At 35.9% G+C, this 27,410-nt stretch overlaps 1 protein-coding gene across 1 annotated transcript in view; it reads left to right on the top strand.

The window, feature by feature from the left end:
- The window catches only part of LOC122566098, a 107,772-nt gene that overhangs the window by 62,836 nt on the left and 17,526 nt on the right, over positions 1-27,410 (top strand). The window contains exon 7 of the mRNA XM_043722846.1: positions 24,117-24,227. Coding sequence (XP_043578781.1) covers positions 24,117-24,217 — 101 coding nt within the window. The 3' untranslated portion in view covers positions 24,218-24,227. The remainder of the gene's footprint in view (positions 1-24,116; positions 24,228-27,410) is intronic.

Here is a 27,410-nt window from a genome sequence, read left to right on the forward strand (position 1 = left end):
ATCATAACAACGAAACTACCATAGAATTTTCAATCTCTCAGAATGTGAGACTAATTAAAAGTTAATCTTATAATAGTTATTATTTTTATCCGGTACGTGTATCACGATATATATGTGTATCTCTGAGTGAAGTTGGCCTTACGCTGAATCTATAATTGTAAAACAAGAATAGGCTAATTATCTATAATTTTGCTTTTTCCAGTGAATATATCTCTTCCGGGGAAAAAAGAGTACATTATTACTCAATACTATTTGAGATAAATATATATAATAAATATATGTCGAGTTCTCATTAGGGTTAGGGGCGTGTAACGAATCTTCATTTGGATTAGACATTGTTGTTATGCAATAGAGAAGATATTTATTAGTACAAATATGATTATTACAGAATTTGACAAGTAACCGTGGTAATTAGATACTCAAGATGCTAATAGCAATGATCTTAGGCTCAATAACGAATCCACGGTCAACAGGGTAGCAAATGTGCTTTCTAGCAAAGTGCAAGTCGAACTGAACTCACTGGTCCACAATCCAAGTGTAACTCAACTTACTTGTCCACAGTACAGGTGGAACTCAACTAACTCGTCTCAGTCCAAGTGGAACTCATATACTCTTTTTTGTACCTCTTTGTACCCCTCGGGTCAACTATATTTTTAAGAAGAGCTATACAACTACTCCATACCTCTGTTAGATAAAAACGATTCCGTGACCCTGGCTACGTTTAGCGACCAGATGTGTCACTTCGAGCCCAAGCCTACTGTCATTAATCTCGGGCAAACACAATCGGATTAAATCATAAACAACTACTTCTAAGCTTTATTATTTAAGTACAGCTATAATACATGTAATACATATATCTCACATTGAATGATTATGTTCGAAGCGAGCTATTTACTGTCCTTTAATCACTTCAAGTGATAACTCCAATATCAATGCACTTAGAAAAGCTATGCCAAAGGAAGAAGATGAATGCTTCAGTGGTGTACAAGCATTGTGCATTCAACAATTATTTTTCTGAATCGTCGAATTGTCTCGCAATGAAATGATCGATTTAAACGATATTATAACTTTCAATGTAACTCAACTTACTCGTCCACAAGTAGAACTCAACTTACTTGCCCACAGTACAAGTAGAACTCAACTAACTGCTCCAGTCCAAGTCGAACTGCACTTATATACTCTTCTCCGTACCTCTCTGTATCCCTTGGGTCAACTATATTTTTAAGGAGAACTATACAGTTACTCTATACCTCTGTTAGCTAAAAACGTCCATCCCGTGACCGCGGCTACGTTCAGCGACCAGTTGTGTCACTTCGAGCCCAAGCCTATTGTCATAATTCTCGGGCACACATAATCGGGTTAAATCATAAACAACTACTTCTAAGTTTTATTATTCAAGTACCGCTATAATGAAACGGCTAGACGAAAGTATTGGGGGTCTTCTCAAAAATTCCAAAAGAAAGGACACCGGAGCCTTTCCTTTGGAATTTTGGGAAAATCCTCTAATACTTTAGCCTAGATTCTAGCATAGCCGTAATTAAGCAATTGTTGTCATTCGATCCGATTGTATTTGTTCGAGATTTGTGATAGTGGATTGGGCTCGAAGTGACACAACCGGTCGCCGAGCGTAGCCACGGTCACGGGATGGACGTTTTGCCTGACGGAGGTGTGGAGTGGTCGTATGGTTCTCCCTAGAAACGTGGTTGTGGCGGCATACGGCCTCGAGAACGGCCCTGGCCACGTGTGATTTTGCCTCGGAGGTGTCGATATAATGGGACACACGTTGTATTAATAATCAAACTCCAGGCAGAAACTGCCTAGCAACGGCGATTGCAACTTTCTCGATGCTTCCAACTAGTATACAACAAACGAACGCGATCGTAAAGAGAGGAAAATTTTCATCGGTCTATTATTCGTGCGATCGCCTTGGANAGTATATACCGAGCGTCCCAGCAAACGTATTTTGTGCTTCAAAGTATTCTACGTTTAGTTAAAGAGTTATCCCGTTGACCGTGGATTCGTTATTGAACCCAAGAACATTGTCAATAGCATCTCGCGTGTCTAAACACCACGGTTATTCGTGAAACTTTGTAAAAAGTCACATTTATACCTGTAAATATAATTTCTGTTGTATAAAACGATGGCTAATTCAAATGAAGAATTGTTACGCGCCCTCAATTCTAACGATAACGCGACATATATAATAAATGTATCTAGCACACACCATATAAAAATTGAACATTTTTAGGCAATGAAACGCAATGTACATGTTCTTGCTACGTGCAACCAAATCTCTACATATATTTTTCAAAGAATTCTTCGTTCACTTCAAATGCTCTAACGTAAACATTTATTCGATTCTCAGTCACTGCTGGTTGCTATGAATATAAATTTAAAACTCTCCTTTTCGCGAGTTTCATGGAAGTACACGCGGTGTCAGTGGTTTGGTTTTTAGTAGAAGCAGTTTGAAGCAGTTGTTAAACCGTCGCGATAAAGACGAGTTTTAAGCTCTTATTACACAAATTTTCTCGAAGTTTTCACAAATAACGGATGGTGAAGGAAATCGTAAACTCTCGAAGCGTACCTCGACAGAAGTTTCTTTGCTTTATTGCTCTTCGCGAGATTCCTGCAGTAAAATACGGAAATATCAAGCAGAACTGATCAGCTGTTCGTTAAACATAGTATAACGAATCTTCTTCGATCGACATCTCTGTTCGTCAGCTGTAGTAAATCGCTTACTGGTCGAGAATAGTCTGAAAGAGGTCATGGGAAATGAAATCTGTGCTCGGATGAAAATTTACTGGAACTGATATTAATTATTGTCGTTGAAGGATCGAAACGTGCCCTGAAGGAGTTAATAGAATAATCTTATTGAAACGTTCAAACGTTAAAAGTATAAAATGTAATTACTGAAAAGAATGGACTGTTTGAAATCACGGTTTATTATTACTCATTTAGTTTTTCTCATACTTATTTAATTAAGAGAACATCGAGGTAATGAGAATGAAGATACAGCCAGCTTGTAACTCTGATATAAAATTTAATTCTCATTATTTAAAGCTAATTTCATATTTCATATTGGAAAAAATATTTATGCAGAGCGTTGCTATCTACCTTTATATAGACTGAATCATATAGAGATATCGGCACAATCTTTTAAAAAAATAAACCTACATAAGATAATAGATAAGAGGTAATAGAGCATAGTATAAAATTGAGGGTTGTTTTTTGAAACTCAAGAATCTTTCACTCTCACTTTTTAAATGTACATCGGCATACCAATTCTGTATGTTATTTATATAATTGTCATCGAACCGACTAATGTTTATTTGAAACGTTTTTCCTATCTTGTATGGTTAAAAAGTTATAGCGAAGGATGTTTTACTGAAAAAGATCTTCTGTTTTGGAAGTGAAAGAACAAATATTAAAAGAACATAATCAGTTTTGAAAATTACTTTGTTATATGTCCAAAGTGTAAACCAATCAGTTTCAAACATCTGTCTATTCCTTTGAACAATATTATTGAACAAATGTATAATAATAACACTTATTTATCAACTGAGAAGAAAATAAGGATTGTCCCAAAATAAATCACAAGTAGAAGAAAGCGTAAGAACATCAGCTCAGTTGACGTAGAATGTAGTACCGTGAAGAATCCGTAGACGCTTCAAAAGAAGACGAACGGTGGTAAAAAACGTGAAAAAGGAAAAGTGACAATATGTTCCTTCCACATCGTGAGAAGTCACGTAAACTTAAATGCGATGCTCTCTTCAACATTATAAACGGTACTCACGTTTTCAGGATGAAAGGAGCTGAAAGCCGCCGCGAAAGAGCTCTTTTTCGTCAGAAATCCTTCCGCTTTTAGGAGACGAAGAAGAAGTAGCCTGTCCCCGTTCGATTGTACGCAATCGCGAACACAACAGATGTTTATGCTCTTTCAAAAGAGGACTTGTGACCCTCTTCTTGTTATATGAACTACGCTTTTTATTCCAAATTCCTGTAGTTTTAAAAAGAACATATCGCATTCTACAATATTAGTTCATGAGTTTATATAGTTTTTATTTCTTATTAAATGCAAACCATAATATTTGGATTTAATTCAATTTCTTCTTTTATTTAACTAAATCAAAGATTAATTTGCTTGTTAAAATGGCCTACCATCAAATTACTTAAACATTTTTCGTACATCGTCATTCCGTGAATTGTCTTCCGAGAGCTATTCCTAGTGCAATCAAAAATTCGAAGTAATGATTTCCTCTTGCTGAGAGGATTCGTTTTGCTTTTAATGAAGAACGATCGCTACCGGTAGCTGCTCTATAGTTCCTGATAGTTAACTCTCAGTTAGTACTCTTCGATTATTGGTGATCTATAAGAGTTTCGATTAAGTAACGTTATTTTACTTTACATATTGTGTTCTATGTGATAAAATCTATCAATTGTATTTATCGCGTAAAATGTAAAATAGAAAAATTAATATTAAACCCCCTAGGAAAATTCTCTTTTAAACCTAACCAATCAATCAAATACCACAAACACAACTTAAATCTAATTCTAACTTTTATACTTGTAAATTTAACAATTAGTGCCTAACAAAATACAAAAAATTCCAATTTGAAAAATCCCTTTTTGTTTCTGAAAATTACAATTTACCTCTATAAAATCTCAATCTTATGTATCACAAAATTCCTCCTGGATCCTCGGTCTCACCAACAAATTCTTTCTTCCTAAAAATAATCAAACAAATCCTTATTACTCCTAAACGTGGCCATAAATATCAATGAATTCCAATTTAAAGAATCCCTTTTAGTTTTTGAACATCACAATTTACCTCTGTAAAATCTCAACCCCATGTATCACAAAAATTCCTCCTGAATCCTCGGTCTCACCAACCATAACAACAAATCCTTTCTTTCTAAAAATAATCAAACAAATCTTAGTAGATCAGTGCCTAACAAAATACAAAAAATTCCAATTTAAAGAACCCCTTTTTGTTTTTGAAAATCACAATTTACCTCTGTAAAATCTCAATCCTATGTATCACAAAAATTCCTCCTGAATCCTCGGTCTCACCAACCATAACAACAAATCCTTTCTTTCTAAAAATAACCAAACAAATCTTAGTAGATCAGTGCCTAACAAAATACAAAAAATTCCAATTTAAAGAACCCCTTTTTGTTTTTGAAAATCACAATTTACCTCTGTAAAATCTCAATCCTATGTATCACAAAAATTCCTCCTGAATCCTCGGTCTCACCAACCGTAACAACAAATCCTTTCTTCCTAAAAATAATCAGATTCTTATTACTCCTAAACGTGGCCATAAATATCAATAAATTAACAAAAGCAAACAAAGAATTATCCATTCCTCATTACACGAACCATAATCTATTGCAACAGAACTTTCACTTCACGAACCACAATCTATTGCAACAGAACCTTCACTTCACGAACCACAAGGATTCTAAGCACTTGATCCCTTGAAGCATACAACGAACCCTTTCTTCGATATAATCAGACCAAGTTTTCCTAAAACCCCGTTTACCTTTTCTCCTGAAATCCAAAAAGCTTCAGAAGTTGAATCGTGTCAGACCACGTACACTGTTGGTTTGCTAACGCAGATTAACCAGCAGCTAGGACGATTGTATACGTGGATGTAAGGTTGATGCGCGCTCGGTCGTTAACGGCACTGTCGACGACGTGGATTGCATGAAAATGAAAACGTTCCCTAATGTGACACAAGCACGCCGGCATTCAGAAACTGAAAAGAACGCGCGCGAGAGAGAGAGGGAGGAGGGAAAAAGAGGGAGGAAGAGAGAGGTAGAACAAGAAAAAAGCTAGGAGAGATGGTTTGAGAGAAGAGGAAAAGGGAAGCAGCGTTATCGTGCTGCCCACTTTTTCCTCCATTTGCAAGCCTTATCCCGACTACGGTTGTTCGGGATCATTGACTGTTCGTGACTATGCTGGCTCGCTTCTAATGCTTCCTGACCCGGTCCTCGTCCATAAGAACACTGCTCTACTCGGACGGGCATAATAAGGTACTCGCCGAGAAGATGGACGATCCACTGGCACGATAGATAACTCGATGAACCTCTCTCTGTGTACGATCTGTTGAAAAAAATGCTCGTGAAATATTTGAAATGACTGGGAAATGAATTTTGATAAAGAACATTGGCTAAGGATAGTTTTGTATTGTGTCGTGCACAAAGTATTATTTTAGATTACATAAAGTTTCAATCCTGAAACTAATTTTATAAATGTACTATTTTCAGACGCATTTTGAGAACGATACGTGTTCTGTATATGGCACAAAGAATTGCTTTAAATTCTAAATATAGAGTTGTTTTAATGCATCGGAATTTATTTATCATTTTTCATACAAATGTTATATATTTAACGGTATATTTTGGATAGTAAACGTGTGTCGGGTGCAGCACAAAAGTTGTTTCAATAGCAGACCAGTTTGTAATTTTTCACAGAAATTTTATAGATATTTATATTATTTATTTTTAGTCCGTACCTTTCGGCTTTGGACGAACTTTCGGTTTACATTTCTTACATTTATTGCATTGCACTCCTTAGCATATTCTTATCTCTAGCCTCTAAACTATTGCAACTTATGACTACACATTATTGTCACTTTGGTCTTTTGCCTCCTTGCTGTTCTACCTTCTTGTCATTCCTCCCTGCCTTGTATTGCCCTTGCTCTTCTCTTCTCTATTATTGCTTTTAATTCCATTAGTCCTTCTCCAGTCTCATTCAGTGTTTTTTCCATGTCTTTTAGTCTTCCCGTTATTTCACATTCTTCTATTACGTCTCAGGTCCTCTTCTTCCCTTCCACATAGTCTGCACCTTTTTTCTCCCTCCTCTTTCCAGTGTCCCCTCGCTTTGGTCTCGTTTCCACACCTGAATCTGGCTATAATTTTCCTGTCCTTCCACTTCATCGTCCCTTCCAAATATTTTGGAATCTCATCTTTGGTTATATTTCTGTAGTATCTGTTATATTTGGATTCCCTTATCCTTTTCTTCCTCTCTTCTGTTTCTCTCTTCCTTCTTTTTATAGATATTTATACAACAATATATATTTGGAAATTTGAAGGGGTTTTTGCTAAATATGTACATGGACAAAAATTTCTCTTTCTTCTTTCATTATATATTTTTTCATACACTCTATTCGGATCCTTTTGATACAAATTTTATATTTTGTTCATTAACAGTTTTAGTATTATACAGTATAGATATCTGTCAATATGTACGCAGAATTACAGTCTTAGGTTTGAATTCGTGTAATGTTAGATTAAACAGTAGTAATTATATTTAATAATGAAGTCATGTATGTACATCAGATTAGAAATTCCGTCAAATTCTCGCTCCTTCTCGTAATCCTATTCTCGATACTCAATTTTCGATCAATATCCTTCCCCAAGCATTTATTCTCTATACACATTTACTCTTCCTTCCCATTTTCCATCTCCATCTACTTCCACATTTCCAATTTTTTTCAAATCAGAGAATGATCATTCGTGCATTATCCCTGTGTTCCTAAACACTATTCACTCACTCGACTAAATTCTATCACTGGCATAAAATTGTATTATTTTCCTAGCGAAGCTATACTTGGTGGAAACATAATAAGGTCACATTAAGTCTTTGAAAAATTCGTCGATTACCAATTCTGAAGTATCATCTTCTTCTATCAATTTCCATTGAATATACATTTATTGAAGAGAATGTTTACTGACGATTAATCGAATTTCACCAGATCTTAATTAATTTTCAACGTCTGGTAGTAGTCAGTGTATAGTTGAATGTCGTCTAGCAACGAGAGAGAGCATTTTCAACATTGAACAAAAGGAAGCCACGAGCGATCCCCGACGAATAACCGTGCATCATCTTAATGACTGCTCGTCGCGTGGCTGTAAGCTGTATACATGTAAGTTCCGAAACGAGACAATAGAGAATGGTTTGGTCTCCTCTATAATTTGCCGGATGTCAAATGCCGTAGCCTCGTAATTGTTCAAAGCTCCTAAGCTAATTTCTGCAATTAGGGAATTAGACCCATTTCGCTTCGAGTCGAGTGCACACCACATAAGAAAATTAATTATCGGTCGACAGAAAACCAGACAGAAACACTCGAATTATACCCTCGAAAGGATTCTGATAGTAAATTAAATTATTTATAAATATGCGAATTAAGTCTTGCATTGCGATTAGTTATTTAAGTGTTGCTACATTCTATGCAACAGGATTATTTAAATTCTGAAGGATAGTGGATATTCGAGACTGACTAGATTAATGAATCAAAGATTGTTTCTTCTTTATTTTTTACGGTTAATCTGATCTCACCGTTTAATCGATAGCTATTCATGTCTCAATGTAATTTCAGAGCTTGCCATTACGAAGGGGCTGCTGAATGTATTCTGGCATATGCAGTCTTTGCGAAAGTGAAATGTTTTTATTTGAAACGTTGAAATTATTTCTATTTTCTCTCTCAAACATTGAATTACTCGTCATTCGTATCATACATATATATAACCCGGATTTAACTTATCATCGCTAATCTTTCTGAACTCTTAATATCTTCAACAATTTTTTTTAAAAACAGATTTCTATCACGAAAATTCAATCCACGTTGATTTATGTATCTAGTATAAATTTATGCATATAAAATTGTAAATTGTCTTCATTTGATGTATCCGTTCATTTTGATGTTAAACAAATTTCATAATCGAACGACAAATGAATCAAAATAAAATATAATCCTTAGTTAAGTGAACCTGATTAACGAGATAGTTGGGAATATCTGCGTCTACAAACATCACGTGTAAGAACAAAATACTTATTACAATCCAAATCTAATGTTTCACCTTTCTACAATACAACTCAATAAACCAACACGTGCATTTAACACTAGGTTTACGGGATCCGTCAATTTGACGGATTTGAAACTTCGAAATGAAATATCCCCAAAACCATAGCATTAATTTTAACCATTTTGTATCGTAAATTAATCATTTCATCTAAAGAATTTATACCACAATTATCTTTTCATAGGCTTTCTAATTTTTTAAATTTGTATGTAGTATACCTATCTCTACGAAACCCGTCAAATTGACGGGCTAGCTGATTTCATAAATAATCCTTATATGTTTGCTTCGTTCGTAAAATCATTCAAATCAATAATAAATATAAGAATGAAAGAAAAGTCTTTACCATAATAACGATCTTCAGTATGATTGCTGCAGTGACAGTGTAAGAAGGTTTTTCAAAGACACTATCCAAAAGTTTCAGTTATTGTAGACAGTGTCCGCTTATTGTAAGTATTTACAATAGAGTAATTGAATTTGGGCACAGTATTTTTTTATTTTGACCAATCCCCCTTTTCTAGCAATCATGAGTAATTCCAAGAGATATAATAAGATATTGAATAAAATTGTCAACATCAATGAAGATAGTTCTGAGGATACCTCCGAAGAAGATCAGTATGAATTAGGCTAAAACGAAGCTGACATTCTGAAGCTGAATATTCTGAATACATTGAAGGTGGAGGGATAGAAGGATCTTCGGATAGTGAAGAGAAAAACTTCTTGAAAGTGTGTCGTAACAAGAAAAAGGTGCGTATTCTTTCTAGTTCTGACTCCGAGAATGAGAGAACGAGCACTCCTAGCACATCCCAAAGTGTAATGGGTGAATTGCAGTTGACGGGACACAGTGGATAAAAGTGAAAGCAGGCGGATCTAGAGGTAGGACGCCCGTTTGTATGATATTCAAGGATATCGCAGGGCCTACTGGCTATGCCAAGAGAAATATTATGTCGGGTTGTGTAACTAGTGCTTTCGAATTGATAATTACAGACACATAATGGGACACATAAAAGATTGCACTGAAACCGAAGCGCATCGAGTTTTGAAAAAAGACGGACAATCACAGTTGCTGAGTTACGTAGTTTTCTAGGAATTCTATATGCCCGGGACACATATGAAACGAGGTCATTGAAAGCCTCCGGAAGATTACAAACAGATAAATTTGCGCTGATATCCGAAATATGAAACAGATTTATAAGTAATAGCCAGGCTTGTTACAAGCCATATGAAAATATCTCACTAGATGAACAATTATTTCCAACGAAAGCCCGATGCAGGTTTACGCAATATATGTCAAATAAGCCTCATAAATTTGGCATTAAGTTTTGGTTAGTAGTTGACGTCCAAACAAAATATATTTTGAATGGTTTCCCTTATATGGAGAAAGATGAAACTCGATGCTCAAGGGTAAAAAGGACAAGATGACTTTGTTTTCCGCAAATTTATATAAATCATTCATTATATAAATCATATAAATCAAATTCTCCTTCTAAGCATCAAACATATAGGTATACAAGTAGAAGACAATTATAAACGTGTTCCAGAAACTATTGCTTTTTATAATGAAACAAAATTTGGTGTGGACGTCGTTGACCAGATAGCACGCAAATATAGCGTTTTTTTTCAATATTTTAGATTTGGCAGCAATAAACGCGTGGATATTATGTAAAGAGAGCATCGAATCGAAAATATCCAGAAAGGAGTTCATATTTTGCCAAAGATCAGACGCTTCATTTCTGTCACCTCCAACGTTAGAAGTGCGAAAAAGTTGCCAAGTGGGCTACTGCAAAAAAAATAGAAGCAATAATTGTTGTAAATATTGCAAAAAGATCATATGCGGAAAATGCACAAACCAAATTCAGTATATCTGTAAAAAATGTGCTCAGTAAATATGATTACCCTATAGTGTTAATATTATTGTTATCATTTCCGTGATAATTTAAAAAGAAAAAGCCTCTTTACTTATTAATAATTTATTTAAACGTGAAGCCTAACATTGTTCGACTCAGACTTAATTTGAATGAATCGATTTTTTAAAGAAAATGTATATTTTCGTTTACCCGTCAATTTGACGGGTCCTTGTAGAGATAGGTGTACAAGAAATACCTTTAAATCTAGTGTTTATCTACGGTTAATCTCTACTCGATAATCAATTAACTACAGATCCATTATCGTCAACTTAAAGTTTGAGCCTCGTACGTTTATTCAACTTATTTATGATTTAATTGTATATTTACAATTGAAGTTAACGCATATTTTAATGAAGATGCTGGGAAAAGATAACTCTTTAAAATTTCCAGGATTTTTCATTTTTTAATAAAACTGAGAACGTACAATGAGATTAAAGTAAAATATTAATCGAGCATTGTGCAATGGGATTCACTTGAAATTTCCCGAATTGTTGTAAATACGCGACAAAGCGATTCAAGCAAACTCATTACATTCATGCAACAAATTTTCCCCTTTGAAAGAATTTATTAATAAATAAAATCATCAGCGGTTGCACGTTTCATCGAAAATAACCGACAATTTAATATTATAATAATGTCGCTTTGGATCCGAGAGCACGTGTCACTGTGCCGTTAATACATAATGTTACGTTACAGAGAAATTCCCTTTATGTTCTTCCGAAAAATGTATAGTATTAATATTCCTCTGATGGAAATTTTAATAACTGGAAAATATCTTTCTTTCGAAAAATTCTACGAAGCATATTCTTTCTTTATATCTCACAATGTAGAACTTAAGAACTTATGAACAAGGGAAAGATAATAATTTCGTTCTGAAATGGAAAATTAGTATTATACGACCTGTACGCGAATCGTCAGAAATGTTAACAATTTCATTGAACCTTTAATCGTTAAAAAAATAAAGCGAATCAACATAGAAATCGAAACGTTAAAATGTCCAAATTTAATTGTTGTTCGATATCCCAGTATATAAAGCATCATTTAAACAGTTCAATAATTGACAAACTATCCTCCAAAATCATTTGTCAAAATCCCAATATTCCAAACTCTAGACAGATAACTGGTCCCAGAACAATCACCAAAATTTTATACTGAACACTCCATAAAACTTGCATATTTCATTCGTTGTTTATTCAAAGATTAAACTTGTAGATCACGTACACCATAAAAAAAGGTGAACCGTGAAATATACTGTTTAAACCGTTCGTCACACTTGTCGCGTCAGTTTTATTCGGGAGCACGAAGAAATCACCTAAATACCGTGTCATATGGGTGTGCTTTAAGTTCGAGTCGATTCTTTTACCTATTAAAGGTCAAAGTATAAAATAGTATGCAACAGATGCGTAAAAGCAATGTTATTGATGAAAAATGAATTTGGAAATGGAATGCGGTTATGGAAATTCAAAGATATTGAAATCTGTGGACCTGAAGGAATGAAAGTTTGAATATTTAAATATTTAAATATTTGGAAGTTTAATAATTTGAAAGTATGAAGATATAAAAATTGGAAGATTTGAAAACGTAAAAATTAAAAAATTTGTCAGATTGAAAGTTTAATAATTTTAAAATTTTTAAATAAAATAAAATCCATTAGTACAACGCTGACCTTAGTGGATCTTCAAAGAAGAAGAAGAAAAAGAATATCTAAAAAAAGATTGGATATTGGATCACAGTTCATCTTTCTGTATATTCGACACGACTAACGAAAGGAACTGGCAGTTCGTCATTTCACGTCCAGGGGATGGTGTCCGTTATTGGACAGACAAGTCTGTAGTGCCACAACTTAATCTACTAATTTCTCTTTCTTAGCTGACGCCATGGGGCAAATGAAAGAGTCGGCAAAGCAAAGATTACGCGGATCTAATTAAAATACGCCACCGGGTCTCGATAATTTGAGTCTCTGTGATTCACATTTCGCTTAATTAAAACCGTGACAATTTTGCTTCAAGGATTTACTTTGAAAATTATTAATTGTAAAAAGGTTGCCAGTCTACCGACTGGTTACCAATCGTTATTTTAGAGTATTTTATTTTTATCTTTTGTTCTTCAACAGTATTTAAAAATTATAGTGTAGGAGTTTGTTTATTGCCTATGGTTGATGGAAATGGATTGTCCGAAGTTTGTTAGCGTTTGCACACCGTGTGCAGACTAATAAAGGACAACTCGAAGGACTACTCCGTATTGAAGATTAAAACTATATATTTTCAATATTTCATTTCCATGAATGTTGACTAATTAACGAAAGACGAATGATTACTAGTGACAATGAGTAATGATAAAAAAATGACGATCAATAGACGAGTAACAACAAGTAACTTATTTCTAAAGGCGAACAACCCTCAGTTACCTCCTTCCAGTGTGTCCGTAGCGCAATATGTCGCTTGAGCAAAGCAAAGCAGCTGATCTCTGGCGGACGGCGATGATGCGACGACTTGGCAACAGGGCGATCCCGACAGGACAAGCTCGACATTACGAAGTACCGGGAACCGATAAGCTCGATACAGACGATTTGGATATAGATATATTTTGGGATGTGACTTTATGATACTTTGCTAACACGGAACCGAACAATCAGGCCGGCCAGCCATAGAAATTTGTTGAATAACAAACTTAAAATACACGACACTTCGCTGTATCATAACGTAAAGCTATTGCATTTCCTAACAGAATTTTAAAAAAAGAAATGTTAAACATTCTCTGTCTCTAACGAAGTGTTTGATTTTCCAATTTGAAACGGAAGCATGAAATCTTCTAGAAATATATCTCAGTTACATATATATATAATATAGTGTGTATAAAGATACATATATTAATAAAATGTATAAAATGTATAAAATGTAAAATAGTATAAAAATGAAATTAAGTAATACATATATATATAAGTAATATAATATATATATTAAGTAATATAATACATATATATATAAGTAATATAATATATATATTAAGTAATATAATATATATATATATTACTTAATTTCATTTATGTATATGTATGAACTAAATTATAAAGACGTAGAATTTCTATTTATAATAGACTTCTAATATTGTTACGACCGTTCGCGGAGAGACGGGATCGTGAGGAAACGCGTCAGCGAGAGGCGTAAATTCTCGTTACGATTCTGATAGTCTACGCCGCGTACCAGTCGTTCCCCTGTTTCGATTAGGATAACAGACGTAGTTCAAATGATTATAACATTGAATTAACAGGGTTAATACAGGCTTCTATTTTTAACAATATTTAAAATTATACTTAACACGTTACAAATGATTTAACGATGATACAACTAGTTTATTATTATAATTCGACTCGACTTTATGATTCAAATGATTATAACATTGAATTAACAGGGTTGATATAAGCTTCTGTTTTTAACAATATTTAAAATTATACTTAACAGGTTACAAATGATTTTACGATGATACAACTAGTTTATTATTATAATTCGACTCGACTTTATAATATTTCTCGACGTATTCGTTTGACTAAGCGACCTTGATTTTATTTCTCTGAGCTTCTCGATGCATTCGGCTTGACTCCTCGTATGACATTGATTGCCCTTCGATTTTTTCCTTTGTCTTCTCTTGGAGACGACCCCCACCACGCGCCGGTCTCGCGACTGTCGCGTCTATGACCATGTATACCATCTTGTTTGTGTAGGTAAAATAACGGACCGAAGGCGAATCGATGTTTTTTAAAATTCGCTGCTTGACGACAGCTATGTCGTTACTTTGTGTATATCTCGCCGGTCATGTAAGACGATCTGTCTGCGACATTAGAACCAAGGAAGACGGTAAGGAACACGGCCTATAGTAAGCCTCGGGGCGTAACAAATATTCTATTTATAATAATTCTAACTTCATAATATCTAACCTCTAACTTTACTAGTTGCGTCAATTAAAATTAAAAAATTACACGTACGTAACTTTCATCTTCAAATCGACAAATACGTAAAGAAAAGAGAAAAAGGAAATCCTGTCAAGAATCCTAAGAATATTCCATTCTGTTTCAATGAATACAGTAATCTAAATTTGAGTTTCTAAAGAGATCTCCAGAGGCGATCTTTCTCGACTTTTACCAAAAGGATCCTCCGATATTCGATAAAATCGATAGGGACAGCAGGAAGCGAGAAAATCGCATCTTTTTGCGGTACGGTTTCGAGATCGAGGAGTTACGAGACTAGGAAGTGACCAATAGTAAATTCCGCTGCATGATTCCGAAACGAGGCGAGGGTTTCGTCTCCAGGAAGTGTGACCACATATGAGGCGAAACGGCCCTTCTGACCTATGACCTTCCGTTTTACCCACCTACCCGTCGTTCTGACAACTTTATCACCGGCCCGTGTATGGTAGACCGCTCACGTCCAGCGTTCCTTTTATCTGTATCAAAAAAAAAGCAAGAAAAGAGACAAATGATGGAAAAACAGGATAGAGAGACCCTCGTTTCAAAGGAAATTGAGAAAAATTAAATGTGTGGAGATATTTTTATAAGACCATAACAATTTGTCAAAGGAAATATAATGTAGACAACGCAAGTTTAAGACATGCAACTTTTTGATAGACTGTTGTATTACATTTTACTATATTATAAACACTAGATAGCTAACAATTTGTTGTTGTTTGTAACAGTTGACTTTACAGTTTCATACACATTTGCATCTTATTTATAATGACAACTTGTAATTGATATAATATCTGTTCAAATATAAACAGTATTTAGGATGCAAACACTGAAACCAATATTTACTACAGACATGCAGAGGAACTGTGTTTGCATTAAACATAAAAGAGAAAGATTTCTTAAAAAGCTAACATGTACTCTATAGAACAACCCCTATTTTTAATAATTTCTGCACATCTGCGATCAATTACTTTGATATACTATTTTATTGAAGTACTTCCCCCGTTTCAATGTAATATATAAGTATTGTTCAAATTTGTTAGTAATTATTGAACAATGTTTTTCTAATTTTCATTGAAACCGTAATCCGTAGATCAACAAAATACACACGTTTTGAGCTAATATGAAAGGACAAGACACTTTATCTATGTGCTTCGCAAGAAATCTTTGAAATGCTCAAAGATTCATTCTGTAGCAAACCTATAAAGAATTACGAATTGGCCAGTTTGATAAACTTTCATCCGTTGTAAATATTCGATATATAAATATATTAATCGCTGATTGTTTGATCCTGCACTCGAAGAGAATCGCACATAAAGAATGATCGAACTAAAATAAAAGTAAACGTTCTCGTCGCGGTAACAAGAGTCGACAAACTAGCGCGAAGTAAAACTCGACAGCTGCGAGGCAACGGCACGGCGGACAAACAACAAACTGCTCGTAATGCCGGAAAAGTGAAGTAAAACTCGCGAGTGGTGCACGTACCCGGAGAATGGCAAAGAAACTGCAACCGGGGGTTGAAACTTTCCGAATAAAGGAAAACGTGGATATACTTGAAGGACGACGAAACGTCTCGAGGGGGGATAAAACAGCAGGGAGAACAAGGTGAAACTCGTGTGTATCATCGCGTAGAAGTTAACCAAATGACCTTACACGGAATAGAGACAGCAGGAGGTAATGCTTAATGAAAACGACACGCTGAGGTTATCAGCCAGGAATTAAAGTTTATGTGTTTAGAAAATTGAAACACGTAATTTCAGACGTTTTGAGGTACATGAGAAGCTCTTTAGCTAGAGGACCGTTTTATTATTATTAATGAAATTTTATAAGCTATGAGCCACAAATTACTAGTACTAATGAAGGTCGATGTATGAAATTAACAATTTATTATAACAAACAGTAAATCAAATGAAATTTTCATTAGATTAAAGCTGCGTGATTATACCGTTATTATAATCCATTATTTTAGCAAGAGGTATTTTAGTTGTAGATTTTGTTATTTCTAATATCCTAACAAATTTTATTCATATTCATGCAAGAGATATTTTCCTTTCATTTTCTTAAGCTTTAGAAAATGCGTGCAATGTGTCTCTTTTGTTTTCAAATTATCGTTTAAATATACGTAATTACATTACAGCGTTTTAGTTCATGAGAATTTCGTATCATCTTTCTGAAGATACGAGGACAGGATAGGTTTCTCATGCAATGAATATGAAAATAAAATTACATTTTTTTCGTGTATTATATATTTTTCAAGTTACGTATTAGAAACTCTAATGCTAATCATTATAGAACGATGATAATTTTGTGAAAATGAATTTCAGAAAAACAGTGCGTGCATATACATCACATATGATCCTAGATCCGATTAGATCAGTCGATGTTAACGCTTAACGCTTCATTGTACCTCTGTATATCGCTTCTAGCAAGTACATACAGATAGTATCAAATCGTGGATACGCATAGATTGCAATGTGCGGGCAAATTCGAAAAACTAACCGGACGATCGCGATGGTCGACCGCAAACACAAGAGCTAGCAATTGGAATTCCCGGCTGCTGGCCAGGAAGTGGTCAATAGGAAGTTCTGCTACGTGCACTCGCGTCTACGAAGCCGCGGAATGGCCAGGAAACGTATCCGAGTGAGTTGAATCGAAACAATTGAGCCGCAAATACATTGTGCGCCGTGAATCCTCGTTGTCCATTGATTAGAGAGGCATTCATCGTGGCTAATTGCCACGAATCGACAGAACCACCCGGCTCGTGTTTTCCGCGTCTTCGAAGCGCAACTCTCTATGCGGAAAGGTGAATCGGTGAAATGCAAATATCCTCACCGTCAATCCTATTATTATTTTCATCGGTATGCTTGTTTCGATCCTCGCAACCGGTATATTCTCACCTCCGGAAGAGGTTTATTGAAAATCAAAACAATTTCAACAAGAATTTCATCAAATTTCCACTTTCTCCTATGATATCCGCGTTAATTACTAGGCTGCAACTTATTACTGTCTATCAATGATTTATTAATCTATTGATTACCGTCTGAATGGTGGGGCTATCTAAATTATCTGTGGTGTGCGCGTAACTTTGAAGTGCGTACATGTAATTTTATTATCACTGACTATCGGATCTCTTTTTTTTTGTTCTTTTTTTACGTGGGTAAAACCTCCATTGCCACCAACCTCCTCTGAGGAGAGAACACAGGATAGTACCGAATTCCTAGGTTAAAACCCTCATGATGGCCATCTCGAGCGCACGTGGAGAGTATAGGGGGTCCTGGAACGGCGAAAGCATTCATCACGGGCCCCCTCGCGCTTAACTCCGTGCGTGAGCGGGAAGGGGGGTGATACCCACCCCCAACCCTGCTCACGAACTACGACGCGCTATGCGGCCATTTCACGCCGCGCCCGTTCCCGGTGTTGTCGTACAATACATGGTACCCCAACCAGGAGGCTGGCCATCGGATTTAACCTAACCCTAACCTAATCCCGTGGAAAGAATGTGACAAGTGGTGATATATATATATATATATATATATATATATATATATATATATATATATATATATGTCGAGTTAACATTCGGGTTAGAGGGGCGTGTAACGAATCTTCATCTGGATTAGCCATCGTTGTTGTGCAATAGAGATCATATTTACTGGTATAAATATGGCTTTTACAGGTTATTTGATAAATAACCGTGGTGATTAGACACTCGAGATGCTAATGACAATGATCTTAGGTTCAATAACGAATCCACGGCCAACAGGATAAATCTTTGTTAAACACAAAACTTAAACTTTTAGTTTGAAGCACAAAATAAACGTTCGCTGGGACGCTCGGTATATACTGCTCGTAAAGACGATGTGAAAAACTCTCCAAGGAGATCGCACGAATAAAAGACTGATGAAAACGTTCCTCTCCTTACGATCGCGTTCGTTTGTTGTATATTGGTCGGGGGATACCGACAAAATTCCAATCGCCGTTGCTAGGCAGTCCCGCACAACGGCGATATTGTTCCTGCCCGGAGTTTGATTAATAATACAACGTGTGTCCCATAATATTGACACTTCTGAGGCAAAACCGCACGTGGCTTGATTTGTCTTCGAGCCCGTGTGCCGCTACAACTATATTTTTTTAAGGAGAACTCTACAACTTCTCCATACCTCTGTTAGGTAAAAACGTCCATCCCGTGACCGTGGCTACGTTCGGCGATCAGTTGTGTCACCTCGAGCCCAAGCCCACTGTCACAAATCACGGGCAAACATAATCGGATTGGATTATAAACAACTACTTCTAAGTTTTATTATTTAAGTACAGCTATAATAAATAGTCCAGACTAAAGTATTGGGGATCTTCCCAAAAATTCCAAAAGAGAGGCCCCGATGTCCTTTCATCTCCGACATATATATATATATATATATATATATATATATATTATATTTTTCTATTTTTTATCGCTTTGTATATATATATATATATATATACATAATATATACACATAATATTTCATTAGACACAATTAGATAGCTTCGAATAGTGAATGCATAACTGGGATCATTTTGATGATTTTAGTAAATTGACAAAATACAAGCGATACATTATAGATCTTTTTACGATTTTGTAATTTTTTATCAAATAAAAAATCAGATAATTTAAAACCTGTAAAATTTATTTGAAAAGATTAATACGTTTTATTATAGAGTAATTAACTAATAAAGTAGTATGTATTTGTTAATAATAGTATGTGATTAAAAATCAGTCAGTGAATAGTATAGCGCTATGGGGGTAGAAGATTGATTATTTCGGAAAACATTTTAACTTTAATTTTATAAAAATATCTATCTATATAGCTCTTTCTAGAGGAGTAAATTTTACGAGTTTCGTATAACGTGTAATGGCAATACCACAAAATCATATGACTTGCATCAATTGTGTAGAACACTCTCTAGAGACAAGTTGAAAACAGCGAAACAGCAGTTGGTTTTATTACTTTGAATTAAAGCTGTCGGATGAAATTGAAAGGGTTGAAAGGGGTAGAGGATCGAAGTGACAGATTTAAAAAGGAACGAGCTGGAAGAGAAAGGATCAATGGGCTGGAAAAGGGCGCGTTCAACTCTAAGACGAGGGAAAGAAAGAGGTTGCACGTGAAACGCCAAAGGAAAACGAGAGAAGCGTGAGATGCAGAAACTAAAATGGAGGAGGATCGTTGGGCAAAGTGGGGTAGAACAAATATAAATCGAACAGATAAATCTCAAACTCCGAAGACAGACGGAGATGGGTGAAAATTGAAAGATCAAAGTGGTCGGCCAATGAAACGTTGGTAGAAAGAATTCCAGAGAGAAACTCGAAGATGGTATGTTGAGAACGCGCGAGAGGAATCGAAGTTGGTTCTGATGAAATGGTGTAGAGACACGTTAGATGCGTGAAGGTACTGAAATGAAAAATTCCAGACAGAAAACGAAATGAAGAACGATACCGTGTTCAGTGGAAAGAAATATAATGTAAACCAAAGACAAACATAAAATGGCTATGTGAGATCTCGTTCATATCGTCTGGAACTAATTTTTAAAACACCTTCAAACAACTTGATATATATACATATATATTGTATAATTTAATAAACATTTAAATAACTGTGTATGATGAAAGTGGCAAGGAAACTTCAATGAGATATATATAATAAAAATGGACTGAAAAAGATCTTCATCTATCAGATTCAATTGAAATAATTTTACATAACTTGAATGGAAAAATATTTATCACGCTTGAATGCGCATCAAACGATCTTAAAATGATCTTGAATAGCTTTGAGTACTCTTCAAACGATCCTCAAACAATTGTCGATTAATCTTATTATATTGCCTCGTCCGGAAAGTCTGTCAGATTTATATTTCAATTCGATGTACATTTATTGAATTATATAGATGCCATTTTATTCGACAACCTTTGCTTTGATTCCATCCTTTCAGGATTTTCGGCGAAAACCTTTGCAATATGATCTTTCATTTCGATCAAATTCCTTAAAAATCGGAACGAACTTTCCGGGCGACCTAATAATACGATATACCCTTTGATTAACATTCAAATGACTTCAAATAATCACTAAGCAACGCTGAATAGTTTTAAGCTGGCTCTCACACCCTGGCATTCACCTCAAAGAACGCGGATGGTCAAGAAAGCACGTTTTCTATTAGACACTCTTTGCAGACCGGAAGAAGGCTGATCTTCCAAGGTACTCGATTGATCGAATGATCATGAGGTAGCTTCGAAAACTCGCCGATCTGGTTGGCTACTTTTCTATCCGGAACGCTCGGTTCCCGGATATCCGGAGATTAAGTTCCATTTCAATCTGCCGCTGAAATTCCTTTTCCGCCGGGAGTTTCGTCCATCCCCGTTATTATGAATTAAGTATTTCCGTGAATCGTAATGCTCATCGTGGAATGTAACGTTTTCTCGTAAATACCTTCGGACTAGCAGCTCCTTTACGATATATGCCGAATAAAAACGGGAGGAAGATAATAAAAGTCCCGTATTTTTCGCAGAATCTCGAAACAAAACTCTGGTACAATCCAGATGGTCAAAATTGGAACGTGGATGATGATTTGGTCTCGATCATTTTCTTCGACTCGTGGTGTTGCACAAGGTGATTCTCTCGATAGTTAAGTCCATGAATTAATCAATAATCACATCGAAACGATGATATGTATTGATATGTTACTATCTGTCATCAATAGATTGCCTTCTTCAACATATGCTTAAGAAGAGACTGGTAGTATCAATGAGTGATCTGTAGTGCGATCAACGGCAATGTCCTTGTGTTAAATAGCAACATTAAGAGAATCCTCGATAATCGATCTCCATAATTGCACGAAAGAAAATAGGTATATAAATGCGCCCTCGTTCGAAAAGAAAACACGAACTCATCTTTGCTAAAAATAATTAACTACGTAACGGATTCAACTAGAAGAAAATTCTGGATAAACGATCCTTCTGTATTTCACTCTAATATTCAAGTCTAATGACACAAGAATTTCAGTCTCGATACGGAAATGTAAGTTGTCGCAGAGTTGCACGCGGCATTTCGCGTTGAACGATCGAGACCAAGAAGAAAGGCCAAACAAGTAACAAAGCGAGAGAGATAGAGAAAGCTCAGATAGGCTTATGATGCGAGATCCATTAATAAGAAGCGCCTAATTTCATGAAAGCCCGGAGCTCCAAACTATTATCCAGGAAACGTAACTTGGTCGAGGAGCGATTAAACGGCCGCCACCAAAATATGTCAAGCTGCGGCGGGCTGTGTCTGACAGAAAACCTATAGACGGGGAACAACCATTAATGAAATGACAAATGTGTTCTTGTCGGCGGCACGAGCAGGCACGCGCACGCGCTCGCACGAGCACTCTCGCGTGCAACGTTTTACAATCTCTGCCGTTGGTTACGCGGAAGAATAAAATATATTCATCCACGTGATTTACGCGAGTCCATGATATCGCAGCTTTCCGCGACGAAGAGCCGAGTCGATTGATCGTTCTCGCGACACCAGGCGTCGTTGGGAATTCGTATGGACGACTTGGCGATCGATAGGCTTCGATAACGCCGACGAATCAATGATACCTGTAGATTTATAGCATGATATTGCAAGGTTCAACGCGATGAAAACGTCTCGCCACGAGATTTTCGACAGAAGATTTTTGATATTGATTAATTTATCGACGACCTTATGAAACCGACAGAAGCATTGGCTGTTGAGGACTCTCGTGACGTTATTATAGTCGCTGATAATGGATAATTTCTTCCGGCGTTTCAACAGGTATAATGGAAAATTTAAAATGAAAGACTCGCGTGAATCATGAGCAAGAGCCATTTTTCATACAGTAGCTCACGAAAGTTTTCAGCGATTATACAAACTTTTTATAAAGGTATTATATGTGTTATACGAATTATTCTGAAATTTCATTAGCATTGTGGTGAGACGCGACTATCATCATTATATTGGAAAAAATGTTAAATAATCAGATAATGTATATATAGAAATTACGAGATATTCATTCAGTAAGTATAAACGCTTGTACAGATCACTAAAATATTGATCAATGAATTATCATTATGTTAGTATGTCACAGTATTAATTCTGTATCTGAGACCACTATTTATGTGTCACACGCTCAGAAGCAGTAATAGGGTAGACAAAACATCCTGTATGTCACAGCAGTCGAAATAATAACCAGACAGAATAGCCGCCTCTGATATACACACGACGATAACCTCTTCAGAGGGACTAAAACCTCGGTATAAGAATCCTCCCAAATCAGCGCTTGATATCTTTTTATTATAACACTCTAAACCGTCACTCTATTGCATTCGTACAATAAATTTTATTACTATATCTAAAGTTCAATTCCTTACCTTATTTGTGAAACGTTGGAACTGCGACGCGAGGAGATCACCGGTGATCTGTCAATTCTGTGATTTGTTGAGTCTCCTACGTGACATATGCTATGCAATTATTTTTCATTAACTACATGTTTACAATAGATGTCTTGTATCTTTTATATATACTTCTGAATCGAATTCAAATTTTATCAACATAATCACGATGAGTCATGTTTCATTACTGTCGTAGTGGCAGTAGAAACGTACACAAATAACACGGCACTAGAAACACACACAAAAAACACGGCTCTAGAAACACACACAAAGGACACGGCGCAAAGAACAATTCTCTTTCCAACGGTTTCTTTGGTATATAACATAGCATCGCTAAAAGACTGTTTATGAGAGAGCGACGAAACATAAGCAAGACCGCGATAAAGCGTAACTACCGATAGGTCTAATGAGTCATCGATATCCCTATGGTCCTTCGCGAAATACTCGGTAGAAGGCGTAAGTGACTACAATCACGGACGGTTACGAAGACGTGCGTAGTGGGGATGTCGAAAGATGACAAAGGAAGAAAGTGGATTAGCAGTTCAGTTGTCAGTAAGCAGTCGTCAGTAGAAGTCGAGAGTCGGAAGTTGTCGTTGTCGAATAAAACGCCGAGTATTCGTTTGGCACGTTTTACGTCTTACGCCTCATTGCGTTAATCAAATTTAGAAAAGTTTCGTATAACACGTGTAATATATTCATAAAATGTGTGTAACAGTAACGAAAAAAGTTAACAAGATTGTAGAAGAGGGACAGGTCGGTGTGACAACTGAGAAATCTGTGGCTTTAGTTTTCTATCTTTTCTCGATAGGAAAGAAAATAAGAGAAAAAGGCAAGTTAGCTAAAGAGTACATTAAGTTCGTTCCACGAGACTATCGCTCGCGTGTGTGCAACTGGAACGAACGAGCAAAATGGCAGCCAGCAGCGTTACTTAATTCAATTTCTTTTCTCTTTTGGTTCCAGGGGAGTTACCAGCCGCGGTGCACGACGGTAACGGGGTCTCCAGGGCGTTCCTCAACCTGTGGCTAATTCACTTAACGATGAGTTACGTTTTTTCCAGATGACAATACTAAGGTGAGTCAATTATCACTGAAACGATCCCGTTGAAACCTTACTGTGCATCGTTCAAACATGTCCTGATCCTTGTATAACGATAGTTAGGAGTTTTGAAGCTTTAAAGCTCAAGGTTAAAGGTTGAGATTTTTAAATTAACGTCATATAAAGCTCAAACGTTAAGATTCTTAAAGCTTTTGAGGTTAGTGTAAAAAATTAATAGTATTTCATGTATCTTTGATTTATGATCATTGATTGGTCTAATTTTTTTTGTAATTAAATTAGCAGGTTTTAAAAAAATTATTCATTTGCAATATTCTGAAGAGAAAGTGTTAACTTGCCTCTTCGATTTTTAGTTGATTTCGACGTATATTTCCTTGATAAATAATATACCATATAAAATCGACGAGTAATATGTCATACATCATATAAAAGTAATACTTTAATTTTCTTGTCGGATGCAACAAAGTCTACACATAATTTCTTTTGAATCACTTCTTATCCGCAATTACTACATGCATAGACAATAAGTTAGACAACAAGAGCTTTTGATATTAAGGGATTAAACATTGAGAACTTTAAACTTTTATGACAGCTTTATGACTCGAGCCTTAAAAGCTCGAGTTTCGAAGCTTATTCTAGGGATACTAATCTAACCTCTCTTATCACATAAATACGTTATCAAACCACCTAATCCGGCGAAACGATCGTAAAACGGCCTGAACAACTCATCCTGGAGAATCGATTGGCTCGAAAAGCGAAACGCTTACCACGAACGTGTAGCTGGGCTACGATTCCAATTTGAACCTTCGTCGTGTCGTTTCACGGAAACTAGAAGAAAGATCTAATCCTAGATTCTCTCGTTTTACTGTAGAGATCCGATGATACGGTCCTGTTTTGAATCAACGCGAATGTTTCTATGGAAACTGCATAGCAACAGCCTCTGCGATTGTATAAAACCGTCTTTGCCAATTATGGTTATTACGACAATCGTATTATCACGCTCCTCGTCGTCTATATAATTGCTACCGAGAAGTTTGTCTATTCGCATATTTATTAATGCTCCAGCGAGTCGCTTAAATCGTTCGACAAACCCAGCCAATAGCGATTCGAGAATTGTTACGATCCGCCTTCGAATTTCGTGTATCCAATCCGCAATCGTCGTGTCTCTTGATTTCGTATCTTTCGTTCGTTATTTTTAGTCTAATAGAACTCTTTTGTATGTCTCCGCTTTTTTCACCAACTGTTTTATTTCTTGCAGTTTCTTTTTTGTCACTGGTGTATGGCTACTCTGTTTTCACAGGCTCTGCTCGCTCTTCTTTTTTTATTCCCTTCTTTTCACGAAATGAGTAGGTTTGTTTGCGATTGGGAGCCGTTTGGTAGTATTCCACCAAGGCTTTCTTCCTTCATTTCTGTCAACTTTCCTCCACCTTGCTCGCTTTCTCCGTCCTTTATTTTTCCTTTGGCTTTTTTGCCCGGTGCGCTTTTCCTGGTCCTGGGATTTAGTGCTCCCTTCGTAACTCTCTGTTTCCGTTTCTTCACTTTGCTCTCTTTTTATCTCATCCCAAATCTTTCCTCTTTTTTTCTCATTCTATCCCGTCATTCCCACTTTCCTCTGTTTTATGATCTTCCTTTTCGGTTTGTCTGTTCCTTCTGTTCCATGCGCCGCTTGCTCTTTATCTTTAACACGTCGGATTTTCCGCTTTGTTCTTCTTTAAATTTCCTCCCGACGCAACATCCAGCTATGATTCCTCTTCATTTTGGTTTTCTTTTTCTTTCGCCGATCGTTTTGTTTCGTTTCACTCGCGTTTTTATTCAATTTCTACTTCACGAAGTTCCCTGTATCAAAGTATTTTCTTTTCCGCCGAACTCTTTATATCAGTCTGCCTCTTTTTTCCTTAGCCACGTCATTTATTTCTTCTTTTTTCGCTGGATGTTTCCGCAATCCGAGTTGCAGACGAGTTTTCAGATACGCAACTTGATAGTTCATCGGCTCGAAAGAAAGTTGCGTCAAGTTTCCCTAGCTAAATCTGCCTCAATTTCCACGGGTTTCAAGTGAAAATATCTGTATGTTCATGGTTTAATGAGAAACAAATTGATCCATTTCCACATGATTCGTGTCGCCTAACCGATTAATCAGGTTCTCTATATTGAAACTCTTGTAAATTAATAACTGATAAAGTATAATAATTTTGGTTGGTTAGATCAACTTACACACAGATAACTAAATTATATCATACTTACATTAGCAAACATTAGAATTGATTTAATTAAAATTGGTTTCACCTGTTTTCTCTAGTAAAATTATTAGCCCTAAACAAAGAAATTGATAGAAATTTCTGTTTTTAAAAATGTTCTTCTTTCACGATATTTTTGCTAAATAAGAAAATTATTATCTTTTAATAATTAATAAAACGAAGTTATTATGGATGATTGTTTCCCTTAATAATAGAATTACAACTAGATATAGAAATTATTACTAGAATTTATTATGCAGGGGATTGAAAATGCTACTAACGATAATAACAAGTTAATATTTCGTTTCGTATTTCAGCAACTAAGAAATTTTTTCATCCTGAAACATTTTTCATAATGCATCAGAAGATACACGCGTCTCGATATAGAAAATAAGTTAAGCTCGTCCATCTTCATTTCGATAACTTTCGACGAGTTTCCGGACCTTGATGACCACGGTTATCCACATCGTTAAGTAATTCAATCCCCTCGATTAAAATTTACAAGGATGCCAGTATTTTCCTAGAAACTTGCTGGAAATTCGCAGAATCCCTCAGTTTCGTCAGATTAATAATAAATAATCGGTGATCGGTGTTTCTCGGGTAAACTTCTCGCTTCGCTTCGCTTGAGTTTCGTTAACAAAAGCGCAACGTCCGTTTCTTCGCTATAGATGGAAATCGATTTCGTCGTTTGCTTCCACCAGTCGATATAGAGTAAAATATTGCAAGGTACAACGACAGAAAGAAAGAGGAAGAGAGAGAGAGAGAGGCAGATTACTACGATTTAAACGGTTGGCCTCGATCATGGAAATCAAATCTATTTAATTGGATTTTACACGATTTACGTTTCATCACTCCGTGAGCTAGTGGAATAAATAGAATGAAAGGGTTGGTTGTGAAATGTCCCCGTGAACACCGTTTTATCATGCGTCGTTTAGCCATTAATAAATTAATCGATGATCGTGAATAA

Source organism: Bombus pyrosoma, linkage group LG1 (genome assembly GCF_014825855.1).
Source record: "Bombus pyrosoma isolate SC7728 linkage group LG1, ASM1482585v1, whole genome shotgun sequence".
In the NCBI taxonomy this organism is placed as follows: Eukaryota; Metazoa; Arthropoda; class Insecta; order Hymenoptera; family Apidae; genus Bombus; species Bombus pyrosoma.